At 40.8% G+C, this 18003-nt stretch overlaps 1 protein-coding gene across 4 annotated transcripts in view; it reads left to right on the top strand.

Annotated features, from left to right (window-relative positions):
- The window catches only part of nck1b (NCK adaptor protein 1b), a 27409-nt gene continuing 9406 nt past the window's right edge, over positions 1-18003 (top strand). For 2 of the 4 annotated variants that reach the window (XR_003049394.1, XM_008308019.3), the window contains exons 1-3: positions 1-201; positions 10461-10512; positions 10972-11203. Coding sequence is in view for 3 of the 4 variants with exons in the window: in XM_008308019.3 (XP_008306241.1) it covers positions 10978-11203 (226 nt within the window). In the remaining variant the exon portion in view is untranslated. Of the gene's footprint in view, positions 202-10460; positions 10513-10971; positions 11204-13624; positions 13772-18003 lie in introns of those variants that run through there. The other 2 variants (XM_008308020.3, XM_008308021.3) reach the window with 2 other exon arrangements.

Raw genomic sequence — 18003 nt, forward strand, 5'->3', positions numbered from 1 at the left:
TTAACCTAACTTTACTGCTGAGCAATGACATGCTCTGGCGTAGAAATGCTGTTCCACCGGGGCACAGTGTGTCTCCTCTTTAGCTAGGCTGGTTTAAATAACTGGCTGCTATTTTCAAAAGGCTAGACACAATTAACTGGCGCTTCTACACGTAAAATATCCCCCAGAAGGATTTAAAAGGAGGTGGCCGTTAGCATTCAGGTAAGACGTATGTGAGAGTGAGCGGTGAGTGATTGTGAGCTGACACTAATGGTGGAGCCTCAGATTCGGGCTACTAACTGACGTCCCCCCACCACAGCTACAGGCTAACTGCTGCTGCTACCACTACAATTGCTGAATAACGTAGGATAAATCACGTCTGCTAACAGCTAGTCAGGACAGATTCAGTCCTCCACTGTGTCGGCATAGCCGCTGTACAGTTACACAGCTGGCACCGTTATTCAAAAGCAACCATAGCCCCATTTGTTTGACTGGGTTTTAAACGTTAAGTAATCAAGGTAGAGTGACACGCTGTCAAGCTGTGGTCACAGGGTGAGAGCTAAAATAAAAATGCAGAAAAACCTTTTATATGTGGTTACATGTACTGTCGTGTTTCTCGATTCAGCCTCTGGTCAATTATGAGATTTATTACGGAGAATGTGGTGCAATAACGTCGTCTATTGCAGTCATTTCAAAATACTGGATCGGGGCCAATAGATGGATCAAGTGAGATTTTATTTTGGGTCTACAAAAGTGATCTGATCTATTTCATTTTAGAATCTTATTGTACCTTTATAGAAATGAGTTTGTGTTTATTTGTTGTTTTCTCTCAAGAATGGCAACAAATAAATGTAGGTTTTGTACCATCTGTGTGCTGGAACTATACTGCCTTTTACTACTATAATGTAAAAATATTCAAAATGAAATATCTTTCAAAACGTCAAAACTTCATTCAGTTACTGGGGAATTTTTCAAACAGTTAATGCTTGAAATGCAAATAAACTCAATTCACTGGAGGAGGAGCAACCAAAGCACAACCTTTTTTCATTTCGGAAGCTATGAATGACAACGTTGTCTGTCCAAAAGTGTAACAATTAGCTAGCTAATTTCTGCTCCCCTCCCCAACATAACTTGGAGGTAGTCAAAATGTAGCAAATCAGCAGCTGTCTTGCTAAGATGATAGTGCAAAATGTAAGATGAAGTGCTAAAATTAATTGAAAGTACTTGATCTGTTCTTAGTGACTTAGTGATTTTTCAGTGTTGTCAGAGTCAAAAGCAGAACAGAATAATTTTCTCTGTAAGTCATACTCCATAATTTCCCAAAGGGAACTCCCGAGGGATTAATAAAGATCTCTCAATCTAGTTAACATGACATATGTTAAAAGATCCCGGCTTCTCTTATACAATCATATTCATAAACTTTATTGCTGCCATTTTATTTATTTATCATATTTTATTATCTCCAAAACTGTAAGAGGCTTTTTGTTGAGGTGTAGAAGCTGTGAGTGCCTGTCATGTCTGTTATGTTTGCACTCTCAGTTTTATCTCCTAACATTGTTTCCACCTTACACAACTAAGGCCTGACTGGATGACATGGCCCAGTAGCACAGTTGGAGGCAGAGCTGTGTATTTGTTGGCCAGCACTTCATGGCTAGTGTTTGTTTGATCTGTTGCAAAATATAAAATTAGATTAGATTAATGTGACCTCAGTGTTTTATCTCACATTGACTAAGGGCTGAGTGGTTGGTTGGCTGTGAACAATAAAAAAGGAAAAAAAGGAGTAGCAGCGAGCGTGTGTGTTGCAGCTGCTGAACGGTCCAGTTTCTATAATTATTGTCACACTGACAGAGCGCTTCACAGCCTCTCATTAAGTTTCAGGGAAGTGAGAAGAAGGGGGAACACACTTGGTACAGACTTGGTCACTCTGCCTGCAGTGTGAGGGCTGAAACACTTTGTATGGAGGCAAATAGTGTAACTGTGCTCAGCAGCACGAACTCTACGACGGCTGAAATTATATTTCTCTGGAGTCTTCTGGGTAATGATGTAAAAACAACCCTGAGTGGACGTATGGTGACTTGAGTTACACATGCTCATGTTTAGGGCTGGCGTTTCTGCCTTAATGTGAAGCTCTTATGATTCTGTGCATGCACGTACACTAATATGATGTGGGCTCATTTTGATTAGAACGCACAGCAGTAGCGATCTTGTTTTAATGAAATTCTAGTTAATTCTTGAATAAATATGATGTAATGATTCTTGTTTTTGTTTGAGACATTGTCTGGTTGCAGCTACAGTGGCCTTCAGCAGCTAAATCTGTCGCTGCAGCCCGCAGGAAAACACCAACTGTTCACTTTCACGATGGCCAATAACAACTGATGTGGCGGAAAATTTTCCTGGTCAAGTGACAAGCACTTGATTCTCAGTGGCTTTGGGTGACATTTATGATCGGGGATTTTGTTTGTGCATTCATTTCATTTTTCTTATCTTTCCATCTTGCTCAATTTTGGTTTGTGGTTTCATTTCCTCATTATGTTTGAGTCGTCTGGTCTTCAGTTTTCCTTTGACTGTCTGTCACCATCCATCCGAAGTAAATTGAGTACCTGGTTAAAAAAAAAAAAAAAAAAGCAGTGGGATAGCCTACAAGTTAATATTTTTAACCACTTCTGATTCATTTCATTGTGTGGTTAAGAAATATTTGCTCTCAATTCCCCTTTGACTTGACAGATGTGACGACCATACACTTCTGCAGTTTCAGTATTTGTCCATCATTATTAGCTCATCGCTGTAATTGGTTTTTTATTGTGTTTTTGTTTCTCTTCATTTTTGGCACTGGCAGAAGTAAAAAAAAAAGGATGTGTGACCTTGAAACTACAGGGAATATCACTACAGAACCTGTTGTGAGTCTTTGACTAGTCTGCTACTCTATAGTTTCTTCAGTGTTCAATTTGTTTTTGAGGAACATAGTCTTGTGACAGAACTTAGTACCAAGAACTGGGTATTCTCATTAAGTAACGATACATTGACTGGCTTTACTTCCATGTGAGGTGGTTGTTCACCAGTGGATGTTATTTATTGTCTTTTTATCTGAAAACTGTCTTATCTCTCCCTGTTTTCACTTGGTTGTTTTTACTGGAAACTGTGAGAGGAAAATCTTTAAAATCTGTGGTTTTGTCATCAATTTTGTTGGAGAGTAATTCCATCCTTTAAAGACTGTTTTTCACATTATGCTTTTATGAAGCTCTGTGCAATAAAACAGTGCTGATTTAAATCTCTTACATACTGTGGCCTGAATCTACACATTTTATGCTCGCCCTATTGTATAATATTTAGATGAGAAAAAAAAAACACTGGCCTAGCTAAAACACACAAAAACATTTTTTTTACTGCCATATTTAAAGTAAAACACAAACTTTTTTTTTTTTACTGCCATATTTAAAGTAAATTTATTTTTTTACTGATATTTAAGGATTAAGGATAAAAAGTAATCTCACATCATAATCTTAATTAATAATGCAACAATTTTTGATACTTCTTTTACATTAGTTGTACTCATCATAAAATAATATATAATTGTAATGTTGCATACATACCCCAAAGCAAAGAATTTGGTGGCATAACCGAGTAATCTGAAATGCCTCCTGTTTTTAAGATGCTTCTTGACGTGTTCTAACACGAACTACCTCCTGACTTTCCGGGTCCCAGGAGGCTGCTTTACTCCTATTGTGACAGCGGCCTCAGGCTCATATTTGCCAGGATATAGTCTAGAGGAAGCCAGTGTATCAATTTCATCTCTCTGACACAGATAATCTTGGATATTTTATTTAAATACAAATGATCTACTATTTGTACTGCAACAGTTTTTCTTTTATCATAACACAGCTGTTGCAGGGAGCCATGAGACTACCAATACAGTATGTTGTTCTGATTTGTTTTACAGACTCCTGTTATGTTACTAATAGTGTAAGTTGGGTCTAGTGCAATCAAGACCAAACCACAAAAAGCTTCATCGCACTGTGGTGCTTAATGTTAGGAATCCCTTTGCTTTGTAAAATCGGTTTAGTCACTGGGAAATCCCACGGAGTCTTATTTTGCTGCTGCTTTAAACCCAGTTTCTTGGATGTGGGTTTTGTTGGACCTAGTAGCTGTAAGCAAACAGGCCACCCAAACAAACCACTGGCAACAAGCAGGGTGTGGATTTAGACGTTAAGACTCTATTGATGTAGGTGGAGTCTGAGGGAATGGAACCTTTCCTTGACAAAGGTGTAACGTTTTGGTCAGTATCTGTTTACCAAGAGAGGATGTTTACACTAGAAAACCTGTTGTACACCCTCTATTTACTCCAACTTAATATTATTAGTCATTAAATTCCATATTTATGTTATAATAAAATCACATGTGGGCCTTTCAGCAGTTGAATATATTAGATTGGTCTTTTTTTTACCTGTATAAAAGTCCAGGGGATGCTAAAAGTTTGTACGGAGTTCAAGCTGGGCTTGGATTGCCAGTTGCTGGATCCCGCAGTAATCCCCCACCGCCCCAGTGAATTTAGTGTTTCAACTCCAGCTTCCCAAGTTTCCCAAAAGTACCTTGAATACATTTATATTCTGGTACTTTTTGCTGTATTTCCCTCTAGAAAGTCCCTACATATAAGCCCTAGAAAATATATTAATGTGCTTTAAACATTTACACTTTCTCAGTTTTGGACAGCTAAGCCAATCATGGATAAATTCAAGAATTGAGAATTAGATATTTATATGGCACTGATGTTTTGCCAAATGTGGGTTATTGTCAGCCGATCCTCAGAGTTGTGTGTGCCAGTTCTTTCTGTTTTCCAGCCACAAAAATGGCAAGACAGCTCAGCAAAGGCATCTCTCCATGCACCCAGGAGTAACACTGGGCTTCACACTTGAAAAATACAAATAAAACTGGAGGTGATGAACTAAGAAGTGCAAACAGGGAACTGGTCATTTTATTTGCTTATTGTGGTGAGCTGGTTTGGATTTACAATGATATATTCAGTAAATATATGGAATTCAGATTGAATGGATTAATAAGCATATTTTTTAAGTAAATCCCTAAAATCTGTAGAAATATTATATATTGTTATTTAAATAATCCATCTGTGCTTTACGTTTAAGAGGCCTGGCTGGGTTTTTGTATGTTCTGCCTATGGTCTACAACATATTTCAGTAGGATGACATTTCAATAATCCATCTGTGGTGTCCATCTGGTTTACAACATATTTCAGTAGGATGACATTTGTGTATGCTTCTCAAAGATTTGTTTTGAGCTTAAATGAGCCATTTGATGAGAAGTTGGCCTGAGAGAAAGAAGGAAGCTTTTGGTGTCGGTCGTTGCTATGAGAGAAAATCTCTGGCAATTCTCAAAGGACTTGAGCCACAGTCTATTTTAAGCCATTCCCAACAACTGAGGATGATCCCGAGGGGTGGATAACCAACTGCTTTCACACAGTCATGAACCAATATGGATGGCCCAAAACAACTGGAGGCCACTCTGCCTCTAATTAGGCTTTAATTACACGCAGAAACAATTCAACAATCTAATATAGAGACGGTTGTTTCTTTCAGGGAGAACATTAAAGATTTCTTCTCACACATGATGTGTCTTTAATAGGACTAATCACACGCACCAATGCAAATCAGTGATACGTTATCTAAACGCAGGAGGGAGAGTCAAGCCCGCACACTGTCAGATTGCATCATTTTACCATCATCCGGTCACCTTTTGTGTCCACATTTCCTGTCTCACAGCTGGCCAGCCAAGACTCCCATGACCCTTTGCTGCTGTGCTGCTGTTTTGTTTTGAGAGACTGTATAACAGCTGGAGAGGAGATGCAGTCTCATGGTTTTCACTTACGATATGGAAAAAAAACCCCAAAAAAACATTCATTCTACAGTCTTCCTTGCCTGTTCGTGAAGCAGACCTCAGGCTCAACAGTAAGTTTTGGTGTCGATCGTAGGAAATGCGGCCGTGCCAGAGGAGCTGAGTGAGCACTGAGCATAGAGAGCACATTCCTGAAGGCAGCAGAGCCCTGTGATTTTAGCAGCCTGTCACAGGGATTAGGTTACTCTGTCTGCCTCTGTGAGCTCATGCTCTGGCGGGCTCAGTGCCTCAGCAATCCTGCTGAGCACAGATACATTATTGGCTCTTGCAGAGAAGACAAATGATCCTCACTCGCGCAGATGACGGAGCATCCAGTTGTTTTGACACCATTCTTCCAAAGAACCTATTGTGTCAGTTGTTTAAACAGTCAGGTCTGTCCACACACTGAACATTTCTGAACATAGCACTGATAATATTCCAGCTATTTCCTTTTCCTGCTCGTAGTAGTGTCCCTGTGCATTATCAGACAGGCCTCTGGGTGTGCTGTTTCTCCATTTATGAGAGAGCATGTGCATGTTTTCCCTGCACATTCACACTGGATCGAGGCAGCAGCTGCAGAGTGCAGGATGTGGTGAACTTGTCTCACTGTTGTTTCATAGTAGCATTCGAATATGCAAGGTTGCACTGTGCATCTCTGTGACACCCCGTTGTGCAGTTGATGTGGTTTGTGGAGCATCGTTGGTTCACAGTTACTTCTTTCAGTTTTACAAATAGTGGAAAGATATTTCCTGACACCTAACAGCCTACGTAGAAGTTTCACCAACCTATATTTAACAGTGTCGTATAGGATGAATGGTCTACTCCTCGTGGGAACAGTGTTAACACTCTTGAGAACATGAGTGGGTTACTGATTGTTACACTGGTTGATCTGTCACCGGTCCAAAACGGCTGCCATGGCTGTAGATAAGAAGGATCCACTTAATCAGACTGACACCTCTTTGTACTTACTTTTTTTCAAGACAGTTGTATAACATAAAGTACACTATTTAGTGTGTTTTCTCAATACATTTATGTAGATGGAAGCACTTTTAAACTATTCATTTTAATTAATGAATCATGGTTAATTGTGACAGAACAGAAAGGCAACAGCAGATAGATATGTGTTTCACACCTGTTTTAGTCATTACATCCTGCAAGCCTGCAAATCCTGATGGTGGCTTATAGATGGACAATGAAAGTGTTTACATCTGGAACTGGCCAAGAAAATGCCCAAAACATTGAGCTGTTAATTAAATGCAATTTTTGAATAATATGTTGAGTGGTTTAATAAGAAAAAAAAAAGGGGGACTGTTTAAACTGTCGTGAAAGCAACAGCGAACAGAAAGGCAGAGATATGTGTTTCACACTTGTTTTTATTTGTAAACAGAAAGGCAACAGCAGATAGATATGTGTTTCACACCTGTTTTAGTCATTACATCCTGCAAGCCTGCAAATCCTGATGGTGGCTTATAGATGGACAAGTCAATACAATACAAATATCCAACACTCCTTATCTCATAAAGAAGATTTTAGTCATTACATCCTGGAAGCATCCTGATGGTGGCTTATAGATGGACAATGAAAGTGTTTACATCTGGAACTGGCCAAGAAAATGCCCAAAACATTGAGCTGTTAATTAAATGCAATTTTTGAATAATATGTTGAGTGGTTTAATAAGAAAAAAAAGTGGGACTGTTTAAATTGTGAATGCAACAGTCACATCGTGGAACCAGTCCTTTGATGATAAACCTTATCTCTGTGGGTAGAACAGGTTTTGAGGTCAACAAGATAAATATACAGGTCAGTCCTCCTGATTGGTTAAATTATAAATGATTTCCCCAAAGTAAATCAGTTGAAAGTAATTGCAATGAAAATATTAAATATCCAACTTAATTACTGTAGTTCCACAGAGTACCTGTGTGTAACCTTATGTATCATTTAATTCGGCAGTTGGAGAGGAACATATGACTTTCTCTTGCTTTAATGTGAACAGATCAGTTACCACTCTGTGCAGTCTGCTCACACGTGTTGATAACAACAATGCTTGTCCAATGCTAATCTTGTTTTAGCCCCTGTGCTATTTGGAGTTGAAGTGGCTGCATAACTTCTTCAAAGCTTCTTCAGATCTTATGAGTGTATCAGCATTTCAAGTTGATAGTGCAGTAACAGGAACGTTAAATGACACCATTACATCATTGATGCCCAATACCACAATGGAGTACTACATTTTTTGTAAACCATACTGCATTACGACGGGTGTTGATAAATTGCAGTACCTGTTAATTCTGCCAGGCAGCAGTTAAGTAAACGGAGACCCACAGTGGACGTGAATGTGACACCATTTGAGCAGTTTGACCTGTCTGACCTTGATTTAGTGGCGAGTGGCCTTGGCTCAGGCTGCAGCTGCGTGATTAGCTCGGAGCATCTGTCACCCAAGTTTTTGATCCTCCCTCACATCTGCACCGTCGTAAGTCACTTTAGTGTTAATGTGCACTTAGTGGTGGTGAGCCACCCTAGACACAGTGGAGGGGAGGGTGGGAGTGGGGGAGGTAGCAATAAAAAGAAATAAGACTAGGATACAATGTGTTTGTGGGAGATAACTGAGAAAGGGACAGTACTCCACACTGATGAGTCTGTTTTGCACGATTGGGGAAAGTAGAGAGCGGGGGCGGGGGAAGGTGAAGTTAGAGAGGGATGTTGTAAATGGAGAAGAAGGACACGCTTCTCAACCCCTTTGGCAGTTATCTGCTCCAGCCCAGGGAGTGTTGTCTTTATTCTGGTTTGAGAGGCAACATTGTAAAAGCCTAAATCAATTCTTTTGTCTTTGTAGGCTGCTTTTCAAATATTAATCCCAGCGTTCTCTAATTTAATTAGCAGGAAAAGAGCAGACAATGACACGACATGAGATCAACATTATACAGCACATACCCTAATTACTTTTCCTAAATTAAGTCAACAACAGCCCACATGGGAAATTACAGATGAACATCGGGGGTTAAATCTATCACGGTTTCATCCATAAAAACTGTAGCTAGGAGACATTGTACTTTTCTTCACATTCAGGCTAAAATTGTTAGCTCTTAGTTTTTTATATATCTTTTTTTTTTTTCCCCTGCTCAGGTCGGTGCAGCTGTGGGGTAAACATGGCCTCCCCATCCTGCTGTTGTTTGTCTAAGATCAGGTTGTTGCGGGCTTATCTCAAGGCCAGCTGCGGCTGAAAATTAGACACCGCTGCGTCAAATAAAAACCTAAAGCTCTCAATCAATGAGGTCAGTGTCTGGTCCCAGAAGTCGGTCAGGGGGGGAAAGGTGAAACTCCATCCACTCCCATGACATCAGAGCAGCCAGAGTAAGGCCTCAGTCCCTCAGCACTGACCTGAGAATCAGCAATTTCACCAAACCACACTCTGTCTGTGCTTATCGTTACTTGGGTCATGAGACCAGTTGCTGGTGAATGTGCATATTGTTCAGCTTGAACAGTTTTTTTTTGTGTTGCTTTTTTTGCTCTAAGCGCTCCAGAGTCATAACTTCAGATGAACAAGAAGTTTCATGTGAGCAACAGTGGAGCCTGACTTTATTAATTTCATTTTACCTCCTTATTCTCATAATCATGGAGCCTGACTTTATTAATTTTGTTCATTTTACCTCCTTATTCTCATAATCCATGTCAGTGGTGCTCATTGATTGGGCTGTCACTTTTTCCAAAAATCAAGTTTGTATAAATTCTATGTGACAAGCTGGACTATTCAGAGGTGAAATGCATTATGTGTTATTGGGTGGAGCGATATGATTCAAAAATTATATTTTGCTATTTTTCTGCTAAAGTTTTTTTTGGTATGATATGTAATTTGATATTTCCCCCGAGTGAAAAAGCAACAGTTGTGTATCTCACTCTACTCTCTCTCACACACACAAGTAAATAAACCTTATATAACGTGTTGACAGTTTTTCTTTGATGTGCTGGTAGTCATCTGTGTCTGCTAAGATATTATGCTGAAATAGAGAAGTTTGTTTGCAGGGCCACTAGAGAAACACTGCAGTACAATCGTAATGTGCTCTGGGTTTTGCAGATTTTTTATTTTTATTTTTTGCAGACTTCAGTGAGCACTATACCCCACCAGAGAGGATTCAATGGGTCAAGGGACCAGCAATTCATTCAAGCTCACAGTCTTTTCTGTGACAAATCAAAACTCCTGACACTGAGTGTCCCTTTTTATTCGGCTTAGAGAAAATCATCTGTAATTTTTATGGGGGAAAAAAAAAAGCAAATTCTTGTAGACTATAGCTATATCATCTCACAGCCTAAACAGTTCACAGTTGTGCTTGTGTGTTATATTTGAACAGACTAAAGTCTGGAAGTAAAGGCTGACGTTCATCAGAGTTTTGGCCTGGCTGAGTTATACAGGGATCAAACTTTCCATTTCTCAGCAGACATGTGTGATTAAGACATTACAACATAGGGTAGATGTTAAAAATTAAAGACAGAAAAACAAATGGTAGATGTGTCCGTTATTCCGAGGAGTAATAAGAAAAGTCTGAGAGAGGGTTTCGGGAAGGACCTCATTTTAATTCCTTTCTTTCCCTGTTCTCTGTTTCTAGGTCAACAGAGACTCTCACAGCTCTTCAGGTTCTCAGCTTTGATGCAGTACAGGTACATACAGCTATGTTTATCCATGTGCAGTGTATATATTAACTCTAACTGTGAAGCTTTGTGAGATATTGGGTTTGGAGCAGTCAGCACAAATATAAAATCAGTATGTAGGTCCTGCAGGCTCAGGGGACTGGAGTCGTCAGTCAACATTTCTTAACATGTAATAACTGTATGAATTTGGTGCCCTTTTAGAAAATAATATTTTAGAAGAATAAAAATATACCGTATATGTGTGCACTTATCTGTCTGCTATTGACGATGCCAGGGTTATTTTGATTAGGAGAATCAGGAAACAGACTGCAGGCAGTAAAACAGTTCTGTTTTAAAAAAAAAAAAATTACACAAATTTCTAATTATATTTCTTTTGTTAAGCCCACTGTGTTGCATCATGCTGTCTCCGTTATACATACACTATTTCACTTTTTTCCTCTCTTTTTCTTCCACCATCTGTGTTTCTAGTTCAAGATGACCGAAGAGGTGATAGTAATTGCCAAGTTCGACTACATGGCCCAGCAGGACCAGGAGCTCGACATCAAGAAGAACGAGCGCCTCTGGCTCTTGGACGACTCCAAGTCCTGGTGGAGGGTCCGAAATGCCACCAACAAAACAGGCTTTGTGCCGTCCAACTACGTGGAGAGGAAAAACAGTGCCAGGAAAGCATCCATCGTCAAGAACCTCAAAGATACACTTGGTAAATAAACAAAACAACTCTCATTTCTAAAGTTCCAATGATCTTCTGAATTATCACTGCTAGTTATTCTACAGTGTTCAAGCTTTGGTGTGATCTCTTTTTTTAAATCATGGTGTAGTGAGAATTGATTACATACTTTCTTCTTCCTGTTTGGTAAAAGATAATTTCCTCCTGCTCTGTAGTGATAATGGCAAGAATTAAAGCTGCACATGTGTTGTCTCCAGTCTGGACAGAGCAGTGGTATTCCTGGCCAGTATCGTTTACTCAGGCCTGTGCATTGCCAGCACCGGGACATACGTAACAGTGTATGTAAGCCAAGGTTACCATTTGTCTCTGCTTAATTTTCTTGGTGACAGATATTCATGATAATTTGGGAAACGTTCTCTGAGCGCTGGCATCCAGCCTGGACTTTCCTGAATAGCAACTCAGCACATGGTTGATAATAATTAGTTATGAATAATAATAAATAATGTTGATGCTACAAATTTTCATTGTTCTATTTCAAATTTTTGAAGAAGAACATAAAAGTAAAAAAAATCTGATTTTTGCTGTGTATTATTCTAGGGTGAACAATAATGTTAATTGGTAAATTAATGTAAAAAAAAAGATTTAAATGTAAATCTTACCTTAGAAAGTTGAAAGTTTAATGGCTAAAAGTTTATGCTGCTTGTTAAGTTTTTTTATTATTATTATTTATATTTTAAATCTCCTGGCTCTGGTCGGTGCGGTGTGGATATTTCTAGGCATTGGTGGTCATTGTGTATTGCGGCGGTTTTGTGCATCAAACCACATTTGTCAGTAGGACAAGTGTTGCCCTTGTCTCTCCGTCTCAGCTTTGATGTGGTGATGACGAAACACACCTGCATGCAGGCACCTCTGTGAAGGCCTCGCTGCGGCTTCTCCCTGCAGAAAGAGCCAGAGAATGACTGTGCTGTGTATTTCCAGGATGTTGCTGGGTTATTGCCGTTATCGCATGTACGCAGTGGTTTCAAAACACTTATCTGTTGAACTTGGGATCTACAGCTTCCTGTTAGCTGCAGTTGTTTCTTGTAAGTAAGCGGTGTTGGGGCGAGTGAAGTCCTTAATCCTGAATTGCCCAAACCAGTGACAGTAGGACTGACGAGGAGTGTGTATTTGGTGTGTTTACGTTTGTGTTGGAGTGTATGTAACCAGGCGATGTAGCCATGAGCCTCCGATAACAACGCCACCTGTCTGTGTGTTTTAGTCAAATGACCCCAGGTGAACAGCTGCGTGAATTACCATGCAACACGCACACACATACATATACACACACTATAAAAGGGGTGTAGGTTTCACTTACACGTATCCAATAAAACTCAAACTAATGTAAAACATTAGTTACGGCAAATCTAAGTCTTGTAAAAACACTAAAGAGACCGTGTTGCCTGTAAATACCTGACCCTACTATTCACAAAGAGTGGGTTGGAACCTGAATGTAGGTCCAATTATATACATCTGTGCACTGGAAATTTATATTGATACACTTTAGAAGGAAGAAGGTTTTGACCGGCACATGGCAGTTCAGATGAAAAGACAAGATTATTGATCTGTCTGGGAACATTTGATCCTCTAATATCAGTTGGAGTGCTCTCATACAGAGGAAAACATTTTTGAAGTATTACCCACACATTATTTGGGTAACTTATTTTTACTTATTGATCACTTGTGTTTTAATCATAAAAAAAAAAATCAAATTTAAGATCATTGAGAATCTGGTGTATTCAGAAGCAATCTTTTTTTTTTCATTTCATGTCAAACTCAAATAATATTTCAGTCAACACTTTATCTTAGACAGCAGTTAGAAAAGTGTTCAAATGACCACACTGACCTGTGTGGGAGGAAGAATTCTATCTCCTCCTTTTTTTTTAAAACACACACACACACACACTCAAGCCTGTTGTCTGGTGTGGAGTGGAGTCATCGTTAGAAAGAATGTGTAAGGATGTGATGTGCCTGGAGATGACGGTGTTTACGCTGCAGTGTGTTTGACGGCTTATGTTCCCTTGGTTTTTTCTTTTTTGTAAACTTGTGTGTCTCTACAAACAACTGCAGTCATGTGACCCCGAGCGCTCACTGACTCACTCCGCCTGTGCTGCTCCTCCAACAGTTCCCAGTATTTTCATACGTCTCCCCAGACGACACTTCCCTGCACACATCAGTCACACTCTTCCTCTTTGGTCGCTCCTTTCTGTTCCCTCTTTCATTTCTATTTTCTTTCCTCTCTCTCTCTCCGTTGGTTCGTGTCTCGGCTCCCCCCTCCCACCTTCTCCCCTTCTCTCCCTCTCCATGAGGCCTCTGTGCTCTGCTTTCTAGAGCTGAAGCTCCGAGGCCTCTCTGTCCTGCTCTCTGATTGGCTGAGCGGAAACCACATGGTTGGAAGGAGTGGGCTGCCCCTGCTCCTCTGTCCGCCCAGCTCTTTGGGTGTTCCAATGGAATAACTCTACAGCTGCAGTGGGAAGAGAGCAGGGGCCGGGAGAGACACAGCGAGAGAGGGGAGAGACGGCGAGCCCAAAATGGACATGGCTAACCTTTTCAAACACTTCTTTCGTGAGTTTGTCTTCAACTTTCCCAGCTTTCTGTTGTGACTCAGGGATATTTTTATTTGTTGTACAAGTTGAACAAAAGAGCTTTTGTCTGGAGTTTAGACTGTTTCCTCTCCTGCCCGTGCTGGAAGCATTCTCTAGGGGGTGGGGGTGTTTTTAGCATTTCTTTTTTTCTAAATTCTCCGCCTTAATCTTACGGTTTAAGCTGCCAGCTTTGGATGCGCCTAAAGATGTGTCATATTTAACGCGGGGCGGAAACACGGAGTTCTGTGCTAACATGTTGTGTTGGCAGAAAGCAGGGAGAAGGAGAATTACCAGGCTTTTGAGGCAGTGTCTCTGTGTGAGCGGCAGCAAAGACTGGGTGGATATGCTTTTGAAAAGCTTTCTGCTCAGCCCAAGCCTGTAATTGACTCAGCAATCCACTCTGTCTTTCTTTTAAACACACACACACACATAAACACGTATAGACACACACTCACTTGTACACATACACACACAGAGTAATCCCACTTCACTTTTTTTTCTCCAGCATTTTGTCCCACTGAGTGGGCTGCGACCCACTGGATTACATTACCATGCTGGAAGACCCCGTCTCCACCCTGTTGGAGAATATCTCAGGACGTAGCCAGAGTCTGTTTTCCTTTATGCTACCCTCAGGGCCAGCTCTGCTGAGTCTGCTGAGGTGACATCCCCCCACACTAGTCATGAGCTACAGTTGAAGGGACACGGGGTTCTCCTGTAGAACACTCTAGTCTTTGTTCTGAGCGGAGGAAAAGGCCGTGTGCTGATTGATGGGACCTGAGCTTCCATCTTCTGCACCTCACGCACTTATCAGAGGAATGTCATTACCCAGGCAGCTCTTTGGCTGCGGATACATTACAGTCACACCGCCACACTCTCTCATACGAGCCCTCCTCCTCCCCCTCCTCCCCTCCACCCCCGGGCCGCACACGGCTGCTCTGATCTCACCTTGTAACTGTTGAGTGTTATCTCCTGGCTCTCTGTCTGTCCGCTGTACGGACGCCTCTTGTTCTCGGTTCTAAAGATCCAGAGAGTGACAAGAATACAGGGAGATGATGTGTGTATGAGTGGAGGGATTGGTTAGCCTCCTCTGGCTCTCCTTCTGCCGTTCCCTCCCTCTGTGTTCCTGTTTCTCAGCATCCTCATCGAGCGGAAACTCACTAATTTGAGCCACATTTCACTCCGAGCTGCGGAGTAAAGCAGGCCAGAGAGGAAGTGAGGAGTCAAGAGGAAGTTGAATCATCGTGCAGAGTTTGTCAGTTGGACTTTCTGGCAGTCGCGGTCCTTTTCTCCCTCTTTCTTTCTGTCTTTTCTTTCTTTCTCCAACTCGCACATGTTTTTTTCCAAACCACCTCTGCTGTTCCCCAAACCAAAAAGGCAAAAGACATAATTATAATTAAGAGCCTGGCAGGAGAGTTGTCAACATCACTTAGAACTAAGATGTTTTTCTCTTCGTCCTGCCTCGTCTTTGTTTTCCTCTGTCTTCTGCCATGGCACAGAGGAAGTGAACATTGGTCTGGGCTTGTTGGAGTGCAGCCAGGCTTGTAAATACATTAGCTGCTGAAAGAGAACAATAGTTACATACACTGAGGTATTTTGTTTGACCATCAGAAAACCAAAATGTCGGGGATCCACCTAATATGAAAAGAATACAAAAAAACAACAAAGTGCTCTTTGATTGTCGTCTTAATGGCTGCTTTACTTTAAGTAATAATCATAAAGAAATGTTCAAGTACGTATTGAATGTTGAGGATCGTTAATGGTTCATGAAATGACGTTACATTTGTAAATTAGTTTATATTTTGTCACTACGTCAGTAATCCGGATGGTTCATGAAATGACGTTGCATTTTTAAATGCAACGTCATATATTTTGTCACTACGTCAGTAATCCGAAGTGATTTGGATTCATATCTGAGGCCTGTTTTATTCATTCCATGTGAGGTCTAGTTGTACCTGTGCCGGCTTTGACCAAACATGTTGAAAATTGGGGCGTTTGAGTATAATTTTAGAAAAGTGGATCAAGTATGGGCGGAAAAGAAAGTGAAACTGCTGACTGTTGGCACAAACACTTATCGTTTGAAAAAGAAGAGGAGCTGGTCTGGAATCAGGAGCTGATTCTTCCCGTGTTGCTGATGCTGCACTGACGCTCAGGCACATGGATCAGCAGCCAGTTGGACCGTGCACAGACACCTGTGAGTTTTATTAACAGGACTGCTCCAACTGGAATCTGAAAGACTTTAGCATGTAACCAGCATCTTAAATTAATCTTTAGTCCTTGGACGACTTCACGCCAGTCCATTTGGTTCTAATAAAATCGTCTTGTAAGGAAAACTATTTTGGTTTGATTTTTTTTTCTCATCTCCTAGTTGTTTTAGCAGCTACAGATCAGCCAGTCCACCACAGTACTGTTTATTTGTCATGTGATGTCTGTTTTAGGACGCGTTGATATGGAAGGAAGTAAACAAATCTCAAGCAAAATGCTGGTGTGAACAGATGTTGTTGAAAGTAACAACAAGCAGACATGGTGTGTATTGGTGTGTAACGTGTTTCACTGACGAGACATATTTTCAGTCTAACGTTGACATTCAAATTCAGAATTTTTCAGAAGTTTTCTTCTCCGAAAACAAGCATTCAGCTGTTTGTTTTCCACCAAACGTGCACACGTCAGATGTTAAAGTGTTTCGCGGCCACGTTGTAGGTCATGGAGCTGAGTATGACGAGTTCACCTTTGAATAAAAACGTAATAATCTCAGTGTAGCTTTAAATGTCACTGTCAGCCAACCCCCGCTGGAGAAAACGCCGCCTCACCCTGGTGTTTGTTCCCTGTAGTTGGTTTGACTCATCCTCTCTCTGACGCCATGTGCTGTTATTAAGTTTATGTGCCAGTCTCCAGTCTCACACTCAAACATATGGCTCAAGGTTGTTTCATGGTGTCACATGTCTGGTGAACACGAGTCGCACACCCGCTCCTGATGCCCTGTAGTATTGATCGGCAATTAAGTAGTAAGAAATATCGTTCCAGGCCTTGTTGGTGTACGGAAAACTGAGATAAAGTAGTAGTTTCTGAGTTTGTCCATGTGCTGGTGATATTTTAGGAAAAATACTCTGTTTAAGGAGTGTGTTTTTTTCCCTCTATTGTCTGTTGGTTAACAAGTCGCTGCTAAAGTTGTTCCAGCGTCTGTGATCTTTTCAAGTGTGAGGATGTTCAAGTGCTGTCAGACAGTCTGACGCGGGGTGTTGTCGTCCGCAGAGGAAGAGCCCTGAAATGGAGGGAAGCTGAAGGGTCGAGAAGGTCTTGGCAGACAATGGAGAGCCAGTCAGTGTGGGGAAGCCAGAGTTAAAAAAAAAATCAATTTGTCATCGTAGCTAAAGAAACTCCCCAGCACTTTCTTTTCTTTTCTCTCCTCCTACTCCCTGTGCCTCGTCTATAAACACTCTCTTTTTTTTTGTTGGTAAGAGCTTTAACATGAGTCTTAAGATCTTTGTCATTGTTTGCAGTGATTTACAAACATCTACGGAGCGAACGCAGCGTCCTCTCTCCTCACCGTCTGTCAGGAAATGCACAGGAAAAAGCATGTGACGTTGAATAAGAGAAAACAATTCCATTGTACCGTCATTTTAGTGTATTTTTGGCTCAAGATACCACATCTGCCTGTTCCCCTTAAGACCTCATATAGTGGAGAAGTGGATTGTGGGTAGTGGTGACACATTTTAATTAGGCAGAATTTGTTGCAGCTTTTGGGCCAAATATATTTTTGGTCTATTGGAGAGAAAAAAAAACACCTTCCTTTAGGCATTGATAATTTTACTCTGTACTGCGTTTCTGGTCTAGATAATACCATGTGGCCTCTGTTGCTGGTAAATTGCTAACTGCTAATCATGAGAATGTGAGATAGATTGATTTTCTTCTACGGTTATACTGGTCCAGTGTTGTCTACTGTAGCTGTGTTACTTTTTTCAGCCAAAAGGTTACAAATAATTGAATCAGTTCATGTTTTTAATCAGCACACATTTATTTTTACATCATACTTGTCGTTCCAGAATGTGTCATTCTTTTCCACTTGTTTGCACTCGACACACATTGTTTTGCAAACGCCCCCAAATGTCACTGCTTCTCTTGCCAAGATCAGCATGTAGAAAGGCCCAAATATTGTCCCTGAAGTTCAGCATCACTGCACTGACAAGCCTTGGCAGAAAATCAAAGCACTTCACC

The sequence above is a fragment of the Cynoglossus semilaevis genome, chromosome 3 (genome assembly GCF_000523025.1).
Source record: "Cynoglossus semilaevis isolate Cse_v1.0 chromosome 3, Cse_v1.0, whole genome shotgun sequence".
Taxonomy (NCBI): domain Eukaryota; kingdom Metazoa; phylum Chordata; class Actinopteri; order Pleuronectiformes; family Cynoglossidae; genus Cynoglossus; species Cynoglossus semilaevis.